We start from the raw sequence: 20,681 nt of genomic DNA, 5'->3' as shown, positions 1-20,681 counted from the left end.
GGGGGCCAGGTTGGGAATGGGGGTGACCAGATACTGCCAAGGATGGAGGTACAAGATCTAGTCTTGGGTGCGAGTTGTCCCTGTGTTTATTCCTCGTCTAGAACTTACAGACATCATGGCCCAGTCAAGAGACTACGACGAACTCCTTAACGCCTGGAAAGACTGGCGGGACGTGTCAGGGAAAAAAATCCGCAGTCAGTACAAGAGATATGTCAGCCTGAGCAATAAAGCTGCCACACTGAATGGTAAGTGTGCCCATGCACAGATGACTCAGGCCCAGGCCCTGGGAAGTGGGCCCCAAACAGGAGGGGACCACTGTGTCAGTCCTGAGGCCACCTGCTCTGCCCCGGTGAAAGCACTCTAGGGTGGTCCTGAGGGCAGCCCTCCACCACTCCTGCTCGCCACAACGGCCCATCTGCTGTGCCATCGTTTTGGGGCAGTCCCACCCAGAGTTGTCCCTGTGTTTATTCCTCGTCTAGAACTTACAGACATCATGGCCCAGTCAAGAGACTACGACGAACTCCTTAACGCCTGGAAAGACTGGCGGGACGTGTCAGGGAAAAAAATCCGCAGTCAGTACAAGAGATATGTCAGCCTGAGCAATAAAGCTGCCACACTGAATGGTAAGTGTGGCCATGCACTGCGAAGGGCTGGCTCAGGCCCAGGCCCTGGGAAGCGGGCCCCAAACAGGAGGGGGCCACTGTGTCAGTCCCGAGGCCACCTGCTCTGCCCCGGCGGAAGCGCTCTAGGGTGGTCCTGAGGGCAGCCCCCCTCCACTTCTCCTCGCCACAACGGCCCATCTGCTGTGCCATCGTTTTGGGGCAGTCCCACCCACTGATGGCAGCTCAGAGAGTAAGCGGGGATCCAGGAGTCTGCTGGTTCAAATCTTACCTTGGCCACAAATCCAGCAGGTAGCCTTAGGCGAGCCTCAGTCCTCCTCCATGACGCGAGTACAGTAACTTTGGCCTACCATGGTGTGATGACTACTGTATAGAATAGTTACAAGAATGGGCACAGTAATAAGACCAAGGAAAAAAGGAAAAAGAACTGTGACAATTTAGCACTTGGTAATATATTCATAAATCATAATATACAATAACAGAAAATAAGTAATATATATAGTGAATGTAGACGTTGGTCTCTGGAATGGTGTGTCGTTTCAACAATGATCTTCTTCTGAACAAGGGTGTGTACAAAAACTGTCATTCAACAATTCATTTCTCTTGGTGACGTATTGGAAATACACTGTTGATTCACTTCATCATGAGGCTGTGCTTACAGCTATGTGCTTCAATGGACTATAATTGTATATTATGATTTATGAATATATTACCAAGTGCTAAATTGTCACAGTTCTTTTTCCTTTTTTCATTGGTGATGGCTACTATGACAATCTCTGTGAAGCATGTGGAACAGGGAAAATGGTATATGAATATGAATATTGTTTCCGGAGAAGCTGCAGATTCCCATAGTCTGCCGACTTCTTCTGAGGAAACAGTAGGAAGAGGTTGCTCTCTGAGGCAACTTTCCCTCTCAACGTGAGGGCAGCAGAATGGGTGTTCCTGGGCATGACGCCCTTGCAGCACTTGGTAGGCCTGCCAGCCCCGGGTGAGGAAATCCCTGGAGATTTGGGGGTGGGGGAGGGGAGGGACTTCAGCGGAGGGTCACACCAGGGAGTCCACCCTCCAAGGCGGCCCGTTTCCTCCAGGGGAACCAATCCCTGTCGCCTGGAGGCCTGTTGCAATCCCAGGAGGTCTCCAGGCTCCTCCTGGAGGTTGGCTACTGAAAGTCTTTGATGGTCTCCTTCCTGCAGGGCATGCAGACAGCGGTGCTTTCTGGAGGTCTCTGTATGAATCACCCACATTTGAAGCGGACCTGGAGAGGATCTGGCAGCAACTTCAGCCGTTATACCTCAACTTGCACGCCTACGTGCGCAGGGCACTCCACAAGACCTACGGTGCTGAGCACATCAACCTCAAGGGCCCAATTCCAGCTCATTTGCTAGGTATGCCCCTCGGTCCTTCCGCACGTGGCCATCCAGAGCCCCTGAGCTCACGCCTGAGGAAGGGCCCCAAATGGTTCTGTTCCTTGTGTTGGACTACGTCGGAGTAAAACAGAGAGTAAAAGCAAGAGTTCTGCTTTGGGGAGGAATGCCTTTGGAGTCCCTGTCCCTCAGAGGCAGCCAACGAGGCGCTTGAGTGCAGGGGGAAGTGCCTTCACACACACACCCAGCTGCTGCACAAGCTATGTTGGTGACACAAAGCCCCATGCTGACTCCTCAGGACAGGAGCAAACAAGCCCCAGGAGTAGACCAGGGCTATTTTTGGGCAGGAACGCACAGGAACCGAGTTCCGGCTGGCTCCCAAGTTGGCCACACCCAGCAGGAACGCATTAGCATAATAGGCCACGCCCAACAGCAGGAACTCATCAGGATTGGCTACATTAGGGGTGTGTGGCCTAACATGCAAAGGAGTTCCTGCTACAAAAAAAAAGGCCCTGGTTTGACCACAAACAAGGTAAACAGAATAACAAGCACAAGGTGGGTGTGGCTGGATGACCACACTTCTGGTAACATGGGGGTGTGGCCTAATATGCTAATGAGCGGTGCTGTCAGGGGGGGGGCATAATATGCTAATGAGCGGTGCTGTCAGGGGGGGGGCATAATATGCTAATGAGCGGTGCTGTCAGGGGGGGGGCATAATATGCTAATGAGTTCCTGCTGGGCTTTTTCTACAAAAAGAGCCCTGGTAGATCCCATAATAATATGAAACCCCAGCTTCAATAGGGGTGAGAGTGTGGCTGCCCGGAGGGGGGGGGCATTTGCCTTGCAGCCCCCCCCCCACCTTGATGAAGCAACCGTTTCTCTTCCCAGAAAGTGAGTGCTGGTTTGGGGGGGGGGGCTCTGATTCAGCTGGTCTTTCTCTGCTTTCTCCTAGGGAACATGTGGGCCCAGTCGTGGTCAAATATCTTTGGGCTTGTTATGCCCTTTCCTGATGCCATCAAAGTGGATGCGACGCCAGCTATGAAAAGTCAGGTGGGCGCGGCTGGGCTTTGGTTAATGATTACCTGCACTTTCCCCCGTGGGAAATAACTGGTACCCCTTCCCTCTTTTGAAGCCCTCTGGGGCGAACACCTAAGCAGTTTTGTTTCAGGCACCGTTTAAGGTGGGGCCTAAGGCTACGGCACTCTGCCAGTGACTGTTAGATACGCGACTCGAGGCAGCAGGTGAACAGTGATAACAGCTTTATTGAACACGAAGTCAGAAGAACCAGAACGAGACAAACAACAGAGCAACAGGCTCCTTTTTAAACAGTCCGGGCTTGGCAAGCCACGCCCACACGTCAGATAACAACCATTCATATTTAGTGCATAAAGGCCAATCAGTTTACTTCCCCCCTTGCATCAGACTCAAGCTCAATACATGCATACATTCCATTCCATACATAACAATCCTCCCCCCTAAGACAAGACAACCCTTGAACAGACGTAGTCTTTTAAGTAAGCAGGACGCTGCTTAACCCGTTGGGATCGTCTTACTCTTTCTGTTGGTGGGGTAGGAAGAAGAGCTTCGGGCTCCCTGTTAGTGGGTTCAGCCTGATCCCTAATGGGACTGAGAGTCCGTGGCCTGAGTCCATAGTCGTGGCTCTGCTCGCCCTCGACTATGCCTGGGGATTCCATTGCTTGGAAGTCCTCAGCCTGTTTGGAGTCCGGAGACTCTACCTGACTGTCCGTGTCAGGTACGTCAGCCACCTGGGGAAGGTGGCACCTGGTATTTCTGGCCACTGTGTGACACAGAGTGTTGGACTGGATGGGCCTTTGGCCTGATCCAACATTGGCGTCTCTTATGTTCTTCTTATATTCTTAATGGAATCAGGGACTGAGTCGGCCCACCTTTTGCACAACTGGTCTACATGGCGCTTCATCACTCTACCATCATTAATACGCACAGTATAATGGCGGGATCCCAAAACATGCGTTATGATTGCTGTTCTCTTGTTCTCGGTTTACAATACCTTGCATCAGACTCAAGCTCAATACACACATACATTCCATTCCATACATAACAGTGACATTTAAGTCTTGCTGGGACTTTAGCTGCCAAGGAGGGCACACCCGCTAGGAGCAGAGCAGAAGGTCCTTTCAGACGCGTATCCCCACTTCTAAGCCTGGTGCTCAACAGGGAGAACTGGGATTGCCACTGGTTCCAGTAGGGCCTGAAGCCAGCCAAGAAATAAGTCCAGCTCTTGCTCCCAAGCTCAGATCCCTCGTTGCCTTTTGTTTCATGCCTCCGCCCAAGGGGCTACCAGGGCTGGTGTCAGCCCACTGGGGGGGGGGGTCCAGGGCTCTTGGCTTCTGGCAGGGTGCACTGCTGCGGACTCCCCCCTCCCCCGGCCCACGCACCTGCCCACGGCCCCTGCCCCTGCTCCCTTCCCCTCCCGGCTCACTTGTGATCACTCTACCTGGCAGCTGTGAGCATGGTGAGTGGGAAGGCTTGCGCGTAGGCTGGGAAAGGGTGCACAGGGGGAGGCCCACAGGTAGCAGGTTGGTGGGAAGGGAGGCATGAGTGGGGGGGCTGATGGTAGCCAGAGGGGGGGAGGGTGATTGGCACCAGTTCCCGTAGCAGCCATTCCATGGTTGGCTATTCCCCTCCCCTCCCCAGGCTGCCCTTCCATGGTGTTGTAGGGATTCCAGGAGCCCTCGCAGGCTCACCACAGCCAGTCTGATCGAGATTGTCCCCTTCTGAAGCCTTGGTGTGGGCCATAATCCAGGCAAACTGGCATTCGAATGTGCACGGAACCGTAAACACCACCGTGAATTAAAGTCATCCCAGATCTGCTTCATGATAACCATGAACAGCCAGTTCAAGTACAAGGTCTCCTTGTACCTGGAGAAAAGACTCACCCTCTGAGGGAACCCCGGGGGAGGGGGGGGGGCTTCCAGAGGTGGGGCAGGGGGCTCACCCCCCTGCCTCTCTGGGTGACTTTGCAGCGCCTGTTTCATGTGCTGGTGGCAGAGCCCAGATGGCATTCTTTGCTAGCTTTCAAGAAAGGTACAGAACCTGGGAAGACCAGAGCTGAAGCCTGAAACCCTCTCCGCTTAACACCCCTCCTGGCATGACTGCCCCGGCTGCTTCCCGGCTCTTTGGCCCTCTTCCCCGTTCCTGCTGGCTTTGACCTCGCAGGGGACCCTGCAGAGCGCAGCCCCACCCTTGCCTTGTCCTCCTGCCCGTCACGCTGCAGCCTTTCCCATTTGCCTCCTTCGGACTCTTCCTGTCTTCTCCACAGGGCTGGACCCCGAAGAAGATGTTTGAGCAGTCGGACAGCTTCTTCCAATCCCTGGGCCTCATCCCTATGCCACCGGAGTTCTGGAACCGGTCCATGCTGGAGAAGCCAGCGGATGGCAGGGAAGTGGTGTGCCACGCCTCAGCCTGGGACTTCTACAACCGCAAGGACTTCAGGTGCTTCCGCCATCCCCGGGGAGAGACGGGCTGTCCAAAGGAGGGCAGCCTTGGTGGCCCCTCCCTCGCCTGGCATCGGTTATCTTGATTCCTGCCCAGAAGGGACTGGGATCCCCCCCCAACCCGGACTCTGACTCTGGCCACCCAGGAATTGGGGGGGGGGGTTTGGAAACACACACACACACCCCCTTGGTACCACCTTCTCTTTTAGCCTAACTACTCCTAGCAATTTTTTTAAAAAAAATTAATTTAAAATTGCTTCCTGATTATTATTTATTTTCATTAATAACCTTCCTTTCTCAATGGGACTCAAGACAGACTACAAGTATGATAGAACTATTCGATCTATCCGTGTGAGGCAATTGCAAAATATAATATTTCGAGGATAACAACATTTGAATCTGACAGCAGTGATTCCTAATAAAGCAAAGCAGATTAGAAGGTAAAAGAGCAATGTTTGAGTAACAGCAAAGATTCCTCGTAAAGCAACATAATGCCAAGGGCCTGGGGTTGAAGGACTGGACGTAAAAACACCCGGTTCCCAGTAGAGGTCCCCTCCCGAGCGGATCCATTGCATCACAGCTCCACTCCTGAACAGTTCCCTTTTGCCCATTTTGCAATAGGACAGGAGTGCATGGAGCTTCTGGAGAGCCTCAGGCAGAGAGCTCCACAATGTGGGAGCAGCCGCAGAGAGTGTGCAGGCTACATGGGGCAGTTGCTGGTCTTACCTGCTTGCACGATGGCACCTTCAGAAGGCTTTGCTCTGATAAGCGAAGCTGTTGCAGTGGAAACACAGCAGGAGAGACAGGAGTGCCATTGGGGGTTTGTAGAAGACTGAACTGAACCTCGTAACTGATCAGGAACCAATGGTGTATTTGTAGGATGGAAGTGATACCCAGACTCCACTTAACATCTGATAGCAGCCAGACTGCTGTATTCTGTACCAGCTGGAGTTTCTGAGTTGTCTTTAAGGGCAGACCCCCTGCATTCCAGTAGTCTAGCCTCAAGGTAACCATAGCATGGATCCATGTGGCCAGGTCAGACAAGCCAAGGTAGGGGCCATCTTCTAGGCTAAGTGGAGTTGGTAGAATGCCTTTTTTTTTTGCAGTTGCATCAGCTTGCTTCTCCAGCAATAAAGCTGGATCCAGTATTACCCAAGGTTCTTAACTGAGACACGAGAGACAGTTGGACTCCATCAGAAGTGGGGAGCTTCCCACTCAACATTAACTCTGTCTTGTCAGGATTCAATGGGAACCTCATTGGCACAGGACCTTGGCCTGAGGAGAAGGCTGAAAGCAGCCTTAGGGGAGCATCATTTGCCCCACTGTGAAGACACATGTGCACTGATACTTAAAAAAGAACAATAGTGGGAGGTCCAGACATGGAACCAGGAAGATATCGTGTCCTGGGGCCCAAATCTGTCTTGGTGATATTTTTCTGTCTCTTTTCCTGGCACTGGAAGTTCACTCCTTCCAATCCCTGTATGAATCCTGGTCCTGGCCTGTTTCATCCCAGGACTGTGGGCCTCACTGGCATCAGCGACATGCAGCTCCCTCCTGGAGGCCAAACTCTTTGCTGCCATTGTTGCTACTTTCTCTGTAGCCTGGCCTCATACTCCATGCCTTCCTCCCACTTGGCTCCTGCCCTTGTCCCCAAGCCAAATCTCATGCAGCTGGAAGAATGTCACAGATATAGTTGGGAATATTTATTTTATTTATTTATTTACATTTGTTCATCCCAGGACTGTGGGCCTCACTGGCATCAGCGACATGCAGCTCCCTCCTGGAGGCCAAACTCTTTGCTGCCGTTGTTGCTACTTTCTCTGTAGCCTGGCCTCATACTCCATGCCTTCCTCCCCCTTGGCTCCTGCCCTTGTCTCCAAGCCAAATCTCATGCAGCTGAAAGAATGTCACAGATATAGTTGGGAATAGTTGGAACTGATCATTCAAGGGTGCCACATCTGCCTCTGCCAGTTTGGTGTAGTGGTTAAGTGCACGGACTCTAATCTGGGAGAACCGGGTTTTCTTCCCCACTCCTCCTCCACTTGCACCTGGCTGGATGACCTTGGGCAAGGCATAACTCTGGCACAGCTGTTCTTAAAAAATAGCAGTTTCTGTCAAGAGTTCTCTCAGCCCCACCTACCTACCTCACAGGGTGTCTGTTGTGGGGAGGGGAAGGGAAAGGAGTTTGTAAGCCGCTCTGAGACACCTTTGGGTAGTGAAGGGCGGGGTATAAATCCAATCTCTTCTCTTCTTCTTTATGTTTCATATTCTCTTTTGTTTGTTTGTTTGTTTGGTCCCTTTCTCTCCCCTTCCTTCCCTTCTCCCTTCGCTTGTTCCTGTAAATGAAAAAAACAATGCTCACAAATTAGCCATTAGCAAACCAAAATCAGAAATCAGAGGAAAGGCTCAAGGTGTCCCTTTTTGGTAAGAGCTTTCCTGAAACAGCTGTAGGATCAATCAGCTGACCTTTCTGGGTGAACAAGAAGCACCAGAGGCATTGAGGAAGATGCTGTGGGACCTTACAGGACACACTGAGCTGAGTGTAGGAGCTGCTGTAACCAGAGGCTGCCTGCTAGGTGGGCCGAACTCACACCTGGTGAGTGCACTGCTGTCTCTGACCTGGCGAAGGTGCTTGACTCCACCCTCGTGACCCAAGTCTCTTGGTGTGCATCCTCCCTTGCCGTTTCTGGCTAGCTTCCTTGCAAAAGTCACCTGGGGCTGTTGCTCTATACATCTCAGCTCCTTCTGTGGCTTGCTTGCTGTCTGCCTGGAGCTCTTTCCAAACTAGTTGGTGCAGACTGACTTGTGGGCTTGGAGAAAGTGAGCATTCATGCGCAAATCTGGATTGTTCCTTCTCCTTGTCATAGTTGTGCTCCTCCCTTCTCTCTTGCTTCAGGATTAAACAGTGCACTGTTGTGAATATGGATGATTTGATCACGGTCCACCATGAAATGGGCCACGTGCAGTACTTCCTGCAGTACAAAGACCAGCCCATATCCTTCCGCGATGGGGCCAATCCGGGGTTCCATGAAGCCATCGGAGACGTCATGGCCTTGTCAGTGTCCACCCCCAAACACCTGTACAGCATCAGTCTCCTGGATCGGGTAGAAGACAACCTGGGTAAGCAGGACGAGGCCACCACAGTAAGACTTCAGAAACCATGAGCTTCAGAGAGTTATGGGCCTCAAGGGCTGTTATAGTCAAGGGTTCTTAGTTCTTTAGACCAAAAACATTGCAAGAGACTTAGTTTTTAAAAGCTGAACCTTCAGTCAGCTGGGAAAGGCCTTGGGGGGTCTTGCTGCCCACACTTCTAACCTACATTAATATCACAAAGTAAATTTGATGCTGCCAGTTGGACGCTGCTCCTCCTTTCTGCTTGTGCGCCTCTTCCAGTGTTGGAGAAGCTGTCCTTTGCACCAGAGCAGGCCTGTAGCCTGTGGGGCATTTGGGGGCGGAGCCCCACCACCTGTAAGTCCTGCCTCACCTCGGGAGGATGCCAGCCCCCCCCCCAACCAATGTTCCCTCTAAGCTGTGGAGTCTTATGAACAAAAATTCTACTTTGTGAGCTACCGGCATTAAAGTTGTGAGCAAGCAATTTGGCTACTGCATAAATTAGTTTGCTCGGGAGCCCTCCTTCCTGAGCGAAGACAAAAAAGTGTGAGCTGGAGGCTAAAAAACTGTGAGCTAGCTCACACTAACTCAGCTTAGAGGGAACACTGCCCCCAACCCCCCCCCGCCTGCATGGCACTCGGTGGTGGTGAGGCTGGGGAAGGGAAGGGAAGTCCCTCTGCCACTCCTGGTCAGTTTCACTCCCTGCTGATCAGCAGTTAAAGGGAATGGCTGATCCCAGGGGAGTGAAACTGACCAGAAGAGGCAGGGCAGCTTTTCTTTCCTTCCCCAGCCTCCCCACTGCAGCGGGAGGGGCCGGGGAAGGAAAGGGAGGGAGAGAGAGAGAGAGAGAAAGAGAGAGAAGGCATGCCTGGGTTTTGTCCCTTTGCTCTGGGTTCGTCTTCTGTCATCCCACAGCTTGGGGCACAATGCCTTGCGTGGGTCTCAGGTTTCCATCACCAGCCAAAAGAAAAGGGATCGGGGCCCCCACTTGAACTTTTGGGAAACGGAGTTGCCAAAGTGCCTCCAACTCAAATACCAACTTTGCTCTCTCCCCCCCCCTTCTCCAAGTTAGGGCCTGGAGCAGGGCTTTTTTTGTAGAAAAAGCCCAGCAGGAACTCATTAACATATTAGGCCACACCTCCATGCCTTCCCTTGGCTTGCCTGGGTGCCCTGTGGTTGCGGGGAGCCCGTGCAAGCTGGCCCTTGGACAGGCTGGGGAAGGCACGGGGAGGCATTTAAATGCCTCCCTGATCCTTCCAGCCCCCCCCCCCGGAGTCGCCCGGGGGGTCGCTCTCCAGGCCTTCCCTCTGTAGCCACGCATGCAGAGGTTTTGGCTGTAGTGGGTGTGGCCAACTTTGAAGCCAGATGGAACTCCATTCCTGTGCGTTCCTGCCCAAAAATAGCCCTGGCCTGGAGTATGGAAGACGGCACCTCTTTTCACAGATTGGGGGGGGGGCACAATTCACATTTGAAGAGCCGCTGCAAATAATTCATGATTTCTTAGAAGCAAAAAAGGGTTGGGGTGGGGGATGAGCCACAACTCATGTTTGAAGAGCTGCTGCAGATAATTCTGGATTTTTTTAAAGCAACCAAAAAGTCCAGTTCTTATTTGACACTGGGTCAAAATTGGGGGGGGGGAGCTTAAAATGCGATTCATGTTTGAAGTGCTGCAATTCATGATTTTTATAATTTTATTTTTGGGGGGGCTGCCCCACAAGCCAAGAAATCCTGGCTAGGGGCCTGCCCCAGCGTGTGTCCCTCCCACTTCCAGCATTTGTCGCCTCCTTCTGGGTGGTTGGAGCACTGGAGGAAGGAGAAGTCCACAATGGAGGACAGCCTCTGCCGTGGAGAGAAGAAGGGGGAGGTTTCCATCAGGCAATGGCCAGAACTTCCCAAAGTGCTCCACTGTCGGTCAAGTGCCCCCACTTTATTATCCTGCAAAAGTGCCGTCACATTCTTTTACTTCATTCCTCCTCCCAACAGTCTTGTCCCTTCCCTTCTTCCTCCTCCTTTATTCCCTGCCCCCCCCCAAACCAATTCCAAAATTCAGCACGTGGTAAAGTCTTCGGTGTCTAGGTGAGGAACTCTGTGTGTGCCTCTCCCTGCACCTGAACCACCACAATGCCAGGAGCTGGTCTGCTGGTGCGGAGTCTTCTCCGAGATGTGCCAAGTTTCATGCAGGGAGTTTCTGACACAGGGAAACATTCCACCAAGCAAGCCGTCACACACCGTGGCTGTCTGCATGCTAGTGGGCGGCACCCCGTGTGGAATGTCTGAATGGGCTCTCAGGCTGTCTTAACATTTGCCAAGGCAACAGTCCCTGGCAGAGATGGATCAGGGTACCAGCCAGGGCCGTCCTCACACCCTGCGCCCTGCAGCCTCCTGGGTCAGCAGATGGATTCGCTAAACCATTCTTGTGTTGTCTGTCAAATCAGATAGGCTCTTCAGATCAGCTAAGCAGGAGAGCCAGTTTGGTGTAGTGGTTAAGTGTGCGGACTCTAATCTGGGAGGTTTGATTCCCCGCTCCTCCCCTTGCACCTGGCTGGATGACCTTGGGTCAGTCACAAGCTCTGGCACAGCTGTCCTCGAAAAAGAGCAGTTTGTGTCAGAGTTCTCTCAGCCCCACCCACCTCACAGGGTGTCTGTTGTGGGGAGGGGAAGGGGAAGGAATTTGTAAGCCGCCCTGAGGCACCTTTGGGTAGTGAAGGGCGGGGTATAAATCCAATCTCTTCTTCTTCTTCTTCTAAAACAAAACAAAAGCAATCGAAGACGTAGGTTGATTAGGTCTTGGTCAGTCCTCCTCAGATGTGTTTCACTGTCATCTTTTGAAGCCTTTTGGCATTTTATTGCAAGCCGCCTTGGGTCAGAAGTCGGATGGGTGCGGTGTCGTGGTTCAACTAGGATGTCAGAGCCCCAGTTTCAAATTGCCCGGTCTGCCATGGAAGCTTTCTGGGTGAACTATGGGCCAGTCGCACATTCCCAGCCTGCCTCACAGGGTTGTTGAGAGGATAAAACGGAGGCAGAGGGAACAGTGAAAGCCCCTTTGGCAGACAAAGGTGGGGTATAAGTGAAGTAAATAAAACGATATTCTGAATACGTAAATGTGAATGCTTTGTTGACATTAGTTTAGAAAGTTTTCAGAGCTGCAGGATCTGAGGAGTAGAGCTGGGGTGTCAGGAGATTGAACCACTGGACGGAAGGGGGTCAGCGGGAGGGGGTCTCCTAGCCTGTTAACACTTTTGGCTCCTCCTCTTCCTGGCCAGAGGGTGACATTAACTACTTGATGAGCATTGCACTGGACAAGATTGCCTTTCTGCCCTTTGGCTACCTCATGGACCAGTGGAGGTGGAAAGTGTTCGATGGGCGCATTAAGGATGACGAGTATAACCAGCAGTGGTGGAATCTCAGGTGAGTATCAGGTGGGAGGGCCCCATCCCAGCATCTTAGCTGGATTTCACTGCATGGATGTAATGTCAGGCTCAACAGCAAGTAAATCTCCACACACATTTCCAGGGAATCGCTATGCTTTATTAGACTACAGGTCCATTGCCATGATCTACAGGTATATTGTTAGAAATGACAATGGGGTGGATGCATCCCTTCATATAGCGTGATGCTGCAAATGGCTAAGCAAATGAAATCCAAGCGCACGCGCGGGGGGGGGGATTCTCCCGGCGGGAGGTTACATAATGAACGGGAGAGTCTCCGTGCCTCATGAGAGCAGAAAGATTCACACCAACGGTGGAACGCAAGCCCTCCCTCCTCCTCCAGGTTAGTCAGATAACCCAGTCTGGCAGCGCCAGTTCGCATGGTCTCATGAGCGCCTCCCTATCGCTGTTTACAGCAAGCGAGCAAAGCAAGCGAGCAAGCATGCGCTGTAGCGCCACAGTCAGGAAAGGAGAAATACAAGTGAAACATGGCAGCTAGCTGACATGTAAAAGCCCCACTGAAGACTGGGACCAAACCTGGTACAAAATGGGGGTAGGGTGTGTGGGGGAGAAGGAAGAAGCGAGTGGGGCCTGGTGTGTTAGTATGGACAGGCTTGGTATAGACAGCTAACTTTCTTCAGGCAGTTTCAAGGATAGAACCTGGAGAGAATGTGCCTTCCTGCTATTGGTGACTGCTTAGGGAAGTAATCTGCTTGTGGGCATTGTCTTAGAGCGCTTCAGGAATTCTAGAAGAGGAAGGAAGGACTCCATGTATGACCCTCTTCTAGGACAGAAGGAAAATCACACCAGACAGAATCACAGAATCAAAGAGTTGGAAGGATCCTCCAGGGTCATCTAGTCCAACCCCCTGCACAAGGCAGGGAATTCACAAATACCTCCCCCTCCAACACCTTGAAATGAATCCGGTACTCAACCAGCAACCAGTGCAGCTAACGAGGCACATACTAAACATGAACCCACACAGGCGTCGATGTCAGCAGGCACACTGCTGCGTTTTGTACCAGCTGTAATTTCCGCATCAGCTTCAGGGGTAAGCCTGTGTAGAGCAAGTTGTAGTAATCAAGCCTGGAAGTGACCATTGCATGGGTCACCTTAGCTAAGTCCTGTGGGGAGAGATAGGGCTTCAGTGGCATGATTTGCCTAAGATTGAAGGATGCAGATCTGGTGACTGCAGAAACCTTGGCCCTCCATAGATAAGGAGGCATCCAGCGTTACTCCCAGGCTTTTCACTGACTGGGCCGGCACCAAAGGTGCCCCTTCCAGTGTGGAAAGCCTGGTGCCCACCTGCATACCCCCATGACCCAGGTACAGGATCTCCATCTTTGATGGATTTAACTTCAATCAATTCTGTTGCAACCATCCAGCCACAGCGTCCAAAGCCTCAGCCAAATTTCCAGGAACGGAGGATGGGTGACCGTCCATTAACAGATAGAACTGAGTTAGATGTTTAATAACATTGGTGAGAGGATTGCCCCCTGCAGCAGTCCACATTCTAGCGGGTACCATGGGGAGACCCTCTCGCCCATTGCCACCCTCTGTCCCCAGCCATGGAGAAAGGAGGAAAACCATTTCAAGCAGTCCCCTGATACTCCTAGATTGGCCAAGTGGTGGGTCAAAAGATCGTAATTGACCGTATCAAACGCTGCCGTTAAATCCAATAACAACAGCAGCGCTGACCTGCCTCAATCGAGATGTCTGTGGAGGTCACCTGTAAAGGTGACCAGAGACGTCTCTGTCCCATGGCCAGGGCAGAAGCCGGACTGGAAAGGATCAAGGATGGAAGCATCATCCAGGAAGGCCTGGAGTTGTTCGGCCACTGCTCTCTCAACCACCTTACCCAAGAATGGTGATTTTGACACTGGGTGGTAGTGGGTCAGGACCGTTGAGTCCAATGATGGCTTTTTCAAGAGTGGGTGGACTGTTGTTGCTGCTGTTGTTCAGTCGCACAGTGGAGTCCGACTCTTTGTGATCCCATGGACCACATCAAGCCAGGCCCTCCTGTCTTCCGTCATGCTCCGGAGTATGCTCAATTTCATGTTCGTTGCATCTGTGACACTGTCTAACCATCTCATCCTTTGCCGTCCCCGTCTTCTTTGACCTTCAATCTTTCCCAGGGTCAGGGTCTTCTTCTTCAGTGAGTGCTCCCTTCTCATCTGGTGGCCAAAGTCTTTGAGCTTCAGCTTCAGTATCTGGCCTTCCAGGGAACAGTCAGGGTTGATTTCTTTTAGGATTGACTGATTTGATCTCCTTGCAGTCCAAGGAGGGACTCTCAAGAGTCTTCTCCAGCACCATAGTTCAAAAGAATCTATTCTTCGGCGCTCGGCCTTCCTTATAGTCCAACTCTCGCAGCCATACAGGACTACTGGGAATACCATTGCTTTGACCATATGGACTTTTGTTGGCAGGGTGATGGGCAGACTACTGCCTCCTTTAAAGCCTCTGGAAAAGTCCCAGTAGAGAGGGACAAGACCACAGCCATACAGCCCAGAAAATCTACAACTAATGGACAAGTTGATGATGGGCCTGAATGGTCTCCCTGCAAGATTTCACAAGCCAAGAAGGGCATGGGTCAAGGAGGCAGGTAGTAAGCCTCACCGCTGCCAGGATCCTGTCAACTTCCTTCCTACCCCTCAGTCCTAATATTCCAATTGTGAGTGTCATCCCACCAAGTTTCAGTAATGCCTATTAGGTCATAGTCCCCTTCCTGTATTAGAACTTCAAGTTCCTCCTGCTTGTTTTCCATACACTGTGCACTAGAAGCATCAGAATTCATGTTTTATGCACCCTGAGGTTTTTGTTTCTGTACTTACATGTGAGTTAACGTTATCTAGCATACGTGCCACTCCCCACAAAACTTTGGATTTCTTATCTCCTGTTATTGGCATCATAATGGACTTTGCATTTTTGTCTCACTCCCACAAGGGATTTAGTTTAAAGCCCTCCTTATTAGGTTTGCAAGGCTGTTTCCAAACACATTTTTTCCTACCCTCGTGAGGAGCAAACCATCTCCGGATAGAAGAGCTTCATCTCGAAAGCGTAAGCCATGGTCCAAAAATCCAAACCTTTCCTGATGACACCATCTACGTAGCCAGTCACTGATCTGCAGTATTCTTCTTTCCCTTCCTAAGCCACAGCCTTTGACAGAAAGAACTGAAGAGGATACAACCTGTGCTCCCAATTCCTTCACCTTTTTACCCAGAGCCACATAGTCTCTTTTAATACATTCTGGGCTGTGCCAGGTGGTATCATTTGTTCCCACGTGGATGAGCAAGAAGAGATAATAATCCATGGGCATGAGGTGTCTTCCTACCCTTTCCGTCGCATCCTGGATGTGTGCACCCAGTAGGCAGCATACCTCTGGAGATGACAAGTCTGGTTGGCACACTTCAGCTTCTAACCCTATCAGTAGGGAATCCCCAATTACCAACACACGCCTTTATTTATTTATTTATTTATTCAAATGTATAGCCCGCCCTCCCCGCAAGTGGGCTCAGGGTGGCTCACAAATAGGGCACATATGCCAGTAGTTAAAACAGTGAAAACAAGATAAAACCAACATTTACAACAACATAAAGTGCTCTAGACGTTACAAAGAGATCTTCAATCAGAAGATGGTATCCTGGGGGTGGTAGTCCCAATCCCCAATCCCATGGCCTCCTGGGAATGTTAGTCTTCTCCTATATTGGAGAGCAGAGGCTTGAGTCCTCTCATCCACAGGGAACTGAGAAATTTTCTTTAAGCTTTGTGGAGGCTGGGTGGTTCCAGTGGTTCAGAATCAATATCTGTGGGGAGATCCAGGAACCGATGGCTTAGTAACAGAGGTTCTGGACAAAGGTGGGCAAAGTGTCCAGCAGGCAGGAGCAGAAGCCGCCCTCGTCACCTAGGCTTCGCCCCTTACAGGAAGGACATACTTGGTGCTCACTGCTCTCTTGTTCCTACAGAATGTTGTAACAGTGCTCATCTCTGTGAGAGTGGTTTTTGGAACACCTTGCATCAGCTTTTCAACTTACCTAGTCATCTTTTCTTTCAACTAAGATTGAAGTACCAAGGTTTATGTCCACCTGTGCCCAGATCAGAAGAGGATTTTGCCCCAGGGGCAAAATTTCATGTTCCTGCCAATGTCCCTTATGTCAGGTAAGGAGAGGATTTGTCATCGTCAACATTTATTGCGATCAGAAGATGAGCCGAACGCTGTTACCTTCCCACTGAAGTGGTCCCTATTTATCTACATGCAATTTCTTGCTTTTGAACTGCTAGGATGACAGGAGCTGGAACTAGAGACGGGAGCTCACTCCGTCATGCAGCAACTCGGGTCTCGGACTGCTGAACTACCGACCTTCCACAGCCTGCAGTTCAGCGTCTTAACCACTTGAGCCACCGCAGCTCCTAAAAAAATTAATATACAAGGATTAAAATTCATAGCCTTACAGATGAAATTATTTATACATAAAAGTTATTAAAAGTTTTGGAACATCTGCTTTCCTACGGTCAAAGCCTCAGCAAAGAATTTGAACACTTTACAGGTGGTCTTATTAGATTGGTCTCTAAAGAGAAGAGATGTATAGAATTCATCAGATCTTCCTGCGAACTTGGCTAGAACAGGGGTGAGATATGTGGAACGAATGTCCTTATAAAATACGCAGGATAATAGCATCGGTTCCACGGTTTTGACTATGTTTAGTTGGCAGGAACACAGATGTTGAGAGTAGGGAATGTGTAGCGTTTAAAGTTGGGCCAAAGTGAAAGCTCTGTGGCATTTGGGGAATTCTAGAGCATAGAGGTAGTTCGCCAGCACGGTGTGCTGGCTACGATTCCCTATTGCTGGGTAGGTAAGGAGAGGACTGGCACAATGCCATTCTGTGCTGCCCGCCTCTCTTCACCAGAGTGATTGTGAAAATGCTCAACAAGAGTGTGCCATCTGTGCCTACTGGGAAGTGAGTTTTTGCATCTAGTCATGATATGGACCCTCTGCCTTCCAGATACTTCGTCAGTTTCATCATCCAGTTCCAGTTCCACCAAGCTCTGTGCGAAGCTGCTGGCCAGGTGGGGCCCTTGCACAAGTGTGACATATATCAGTCAAAGCAGGCTGGAACAATTCTGGGGTAAGTGGGTGTGTTTAAAAAAAACCCCAAAAGACCAGATTCTTGCACAGGCTGGTTTGCAAAGGATCTGTCCCCTCCAGTCAGCAGTGTGGGACAGGAGGACTTTATCAGGCTTTGGGAGGTGGTCTGTGTGACGTCCCGCAGCACCTGGCCCCACCCTCCGTCTAATCCCAAGCAAACCACAAGTGGCCAGCTGGTATTCCTGGCAGCAGATTAATGATAGACATATTGCAGCCAGTCGGTGCCCCCTCCGACTGGGCTGGTGAGGCAAGAGAACGTCAGGGACGTGGGCCGTCTTTCCGAGCTCTGTCGTTCCTGGTATGATTTCTCTGGCTGGGAATGTCCTCCTGGAAGTGAAGCGTTTGCAGTGAGACAAATATGGTTTGAAAATATGGTTTCTAATAATGGGATGCTCTGGGGTTTCTCTCTAACAGTTAAATCTAAGTGTTAAAAGATATTTTAGCATGTCTGACTAAGTTCAAAAGATAACAGCGATTTAAGGAATGATTTTGTACTTAAGCTGTTCTAATGATCTCCTTCTCTTGGGTTTTTAGTCAGTAGTGGTTATCTTTACTTTCTCCCTAATTGTAGTTCCCTTCCCCTATTTCTTTGTAGTTTGTAGAAAAAAGCAATAAAAAATCCCCTCTGGGGGGCCAAAAAAAAAAGAGTTTGCAGTGAGGATGAGCATCAGGAAGAGGTATTTGATCTGTGGTGCTGCTTGTGGAATTGAAGTGGAGTTGGTAACAATTATGAAGCTCATTGCTGCTGATGTTTTTCAGCTCCTGGGTGTCTGCTGGGCAGGGAATTTAGTTTGGGTTTAAGACAAACAGCTGTGTGTGAGATTTGGGTGAATCCTTGCTTCACCAATTCTACTATGAGTATTAAATCCTGGGTTCCAGACACATGGCAGTGATCAGCTCTGGTTTATTCAGTGATTTCAGCAAAACTACAAGACGAGACTCCAGAGCCCCCGCTCTGTTAAATGGCTTGCAATTGCCACACCCAAACACACCCCACTCCCCGTGATAGGCTGTTTCTATGACATGACTACTAGATTGGTTACTTTCAGAGTCCTGGTCAGCTATTGTTCTTGTGCTCCAAGCTCAGCCAGTCTCTGCGGTGATTCAATCAGGGACAATTCAATCCCAATACATAACAATGAAAGAGTTAGATACAAATACCATCGCAAAACAAGACAGAGGTTTGCAAACTTTATATAGTTATGGTATGAACAAGGTAAATTTAGGGGAAACCTTCTCTCTTGTACAGAGTGTGGCCAGAGGTGCTGCCATCAAGGGTCTGAAAGACAGACTGAACCAATTCATGTATTCATAGTAGAATTGGTGACGCAAGGATTCACCCACATCTCACACACAGCTGTTTGTCTTAAACCCAAACTAAATTCCCTGCCCAGCAGACACTGGGCGTTACATGTATTCCTATGATCAGTTCCCCTGGAGAAAATGGTGGACTCTGTCTCATTATACCCTGCTGAGGTCGTGTCAGCTGAAGCTGCCATGAGTGTGGTGTGTGTTTATAATTCATGTGCATTCCTTCCCATGCGCTTACTTGCTTCAAAGCTGTAACGCCTTTCTGTCAAGGTTACTGGAGAGGCTGGTGGTGTCTAGCTTTCGTGGGAGCTTCTTTTCTTCCCGCTTTGCGGCCGTTAGAGACTACGCCAAATGCCCACGCGCAGGAGTCCATCTAATTGGGTAGAGCTGGGGGGGGCATACGAATGCCCTATATCCTATTATGCGCCTAGGTAGTCTGCCATTCCTAACAGTGTTCATGTTACTGCATCTATGGCTTTCCAATAAAAGTAAAACCTTCCTGGAAGCGTGTACTTCGTTGTTTGGCTGTGGGTCCTGACAAGTCGCCACAGCAAATTGATGCCGAGTGCCCAAGGCCAGGGCACTCTCCCAGAGCCTCTTCCTAGAGCTCGTTGTATTTATGCCCACAGTATATGTTTCTGTTTCTGTGGCATTGTGCAAGTATCCTGTCTATGCACTCATGGACGGACATTCTGTTTTCTGCAGGAATGCCATGAAACTGGGCTACAGCAAGCCATGGCCTGAAGCCATGCAGCTTATCACAGGACAGCCCAACATGTCGGCAGAAGCATTGCTGACCTATTTCCACCCACTAACAAACTGGCTAATCAATGAGAACATGAAAAACGGGGAAACCCTGGGCTGGCCTGAATACACCTGGACGCCCTACGCAGGTACGGAAAGCATTTCCATTTGGTCATGGACACACAAGCCCCAGAAGCAAAAGAAGTGGGGATGGGAGATGCCAGTAGTCGTCCACTGACAATGGCATCCTCCCAGGGCCGGCTCACCCACTAGGCGAACTAGGCATTCGCTTAGAGCGCCAGGCCCTGGATGGGGCACCAAGGTTTCCCCCCGCCCCCCCCTTTGGTGGCAGTGGGGGAAGGGGGGAGAGGCAGTGGTGGCAGCAGCAAAAGGGTGGCTGGCTCCGTAGGTTTCCAGGCCCCACCGGGAGTTTGGCATCTGCGCCACAAGGCAGCCTCGTCTAGGGCGCAGAAACACCTCTAGCCGGCCCTGCATCCTCCAAGGAACTGGCCTGCCTAGTGGCAAGCTGTGATCAAGGCCGGGATGGGATTAAACAACGAGGCTAGACCGAGGATTTGAAATCATTTCTCCTCCCACTGAATGACCATTGACTCCCTCTGATTAAAGACAAGAGCCAAGTGTGTCTACGTTTCTCTCCATTCTCATGCAGGCCAAGCGCAAGAGAGCAGCAGAGTCCAGTTCCTGGGCATGTCTTTGGACAGCAACGAAGCAGCAGTGGGCCTGTGGACCTTGCTGGGCCTTGGGCTGCTCCTCTTCATTGCCGCGCTAGTCTTGGGGGCCAGATTCCTCTCAGACAGGAGCAAGATCTTCAGTTCTAACTCTGAAATGGAGTTGAAATAGGTTGGATGCTTTCCATCCGTCCTCCGCCGTGCCTCCCCAGTGAGTGTGCAAAGGGACTGTGGGAGGCTGTGTGCAGGTTGCAGAGCTGTTTTTTCTGGTGCAGAGAGAGGGGTGTGGTCGTTCAGATCGGTGTGAGAGTGTGTGTGGGCGTGTGTGCCTGTGTGTATGCAGAGAAGCCCATGGCTTGTGTGGATCTAAGGTAGGGCTATTGTGTTTGTCTTCCCATGTGGATACCTAGGCTGTGAAGGTGCATAAGTACGTATTCACACAACACGTGTTTGCATATGAGTTGTACAGCTACCGGACGTGCACCTATGGGTCTGGGTTTTGAGTGTGGGCACTGTCTGGCCTAGTTTGCAAGGCATGAAGTATTTCTATGCACATGCACCATGTATCCAGCCTGTGCGTACAACTGTACGTTGCAGCCTTCTATATGCCAGGCAGATGCACTAACAAAAGCATAGAACTCGCCCCTCCCACTAGTAAACAAATAAAACATCTTTTTAACTATGCAAGCGCCAAAGCAGAGAACACCAGTATTTGGAAATGTTTGGATTCTTGAAAGAAGAAAAAGGATGAAAAAGCATGAAGAATGGATGAGTCATTACATTTGGGTTTAAAAA

At 50.7% G+C, this 20,681-nt stretch overlaps 1 protein-coding gene across 1 annotated transcript in view; it reads left to right on the top strand.

Moving 5' to 3' along the window:
- Positions 1–20,058, top strand: part of ACE (angiotensin I converting enzyme) — a 90,928-nt gene extending 70,870 nt beyond the window's left edge. The window contains exons 16-25 of the mRNA XM_015429127.1: positions 102–245; positions 1,814–2,005; positions 2,937–3,034; positions 5,286–5,458; positions 8,357–8,580; positions 11,835–11,979; positions 16,056–16,154; positions 17,000–17,122; positions 19,159–19,346; positions 19,868–20,058. Of these exons, the coding sequence (XP_015284613.1) occupies positions 102–245; positions 1,814–2,005; positions 2,937–3,034; positions 5,286–5,458; positions 8,357–8,580; positions 11,835–11,979; positions 16,056–16,154; positions 17,000–17,122; positions 19,159–19,346; positions 19,868–20,058 (1,577 nt within the window). The remainder of the gene's footprint in view (positions 1–101; positions 246–1,813; positions 2,006–2,936; positions 3,035–5,285; positions 5,459–8,356; positions 8,581–11,834; positions 11,980–16,055; positions 16,155–16,999; positions 17,123–19,158; positions 19,347–19,867) is intronic.
- Positions 20,059–20,681: the final 623 nt, after the last annotated feature.

This window comes from Gekko japonicus, unplaced genomic scaffold, assembly GCF_001447785.1.
Source record: "Gekko japonicus isolate JY-2015 unplaced genomic scaffold, Gekko_japonicus_V1.1 scaffold2189, whole genome shotgun sequence".
Classification (NCBI taxonomy): Eukaryota; Metazoa; Chordata; class Lepidosauria; order Squamata; family Gekkonidae; genus Gekko; species Gekko japonicus.
The sequence above is the reverse complement of the archived record's forward strand: the minus strand, read 5'-3'. Positions and strand labels throughout refer to the sequence as shown.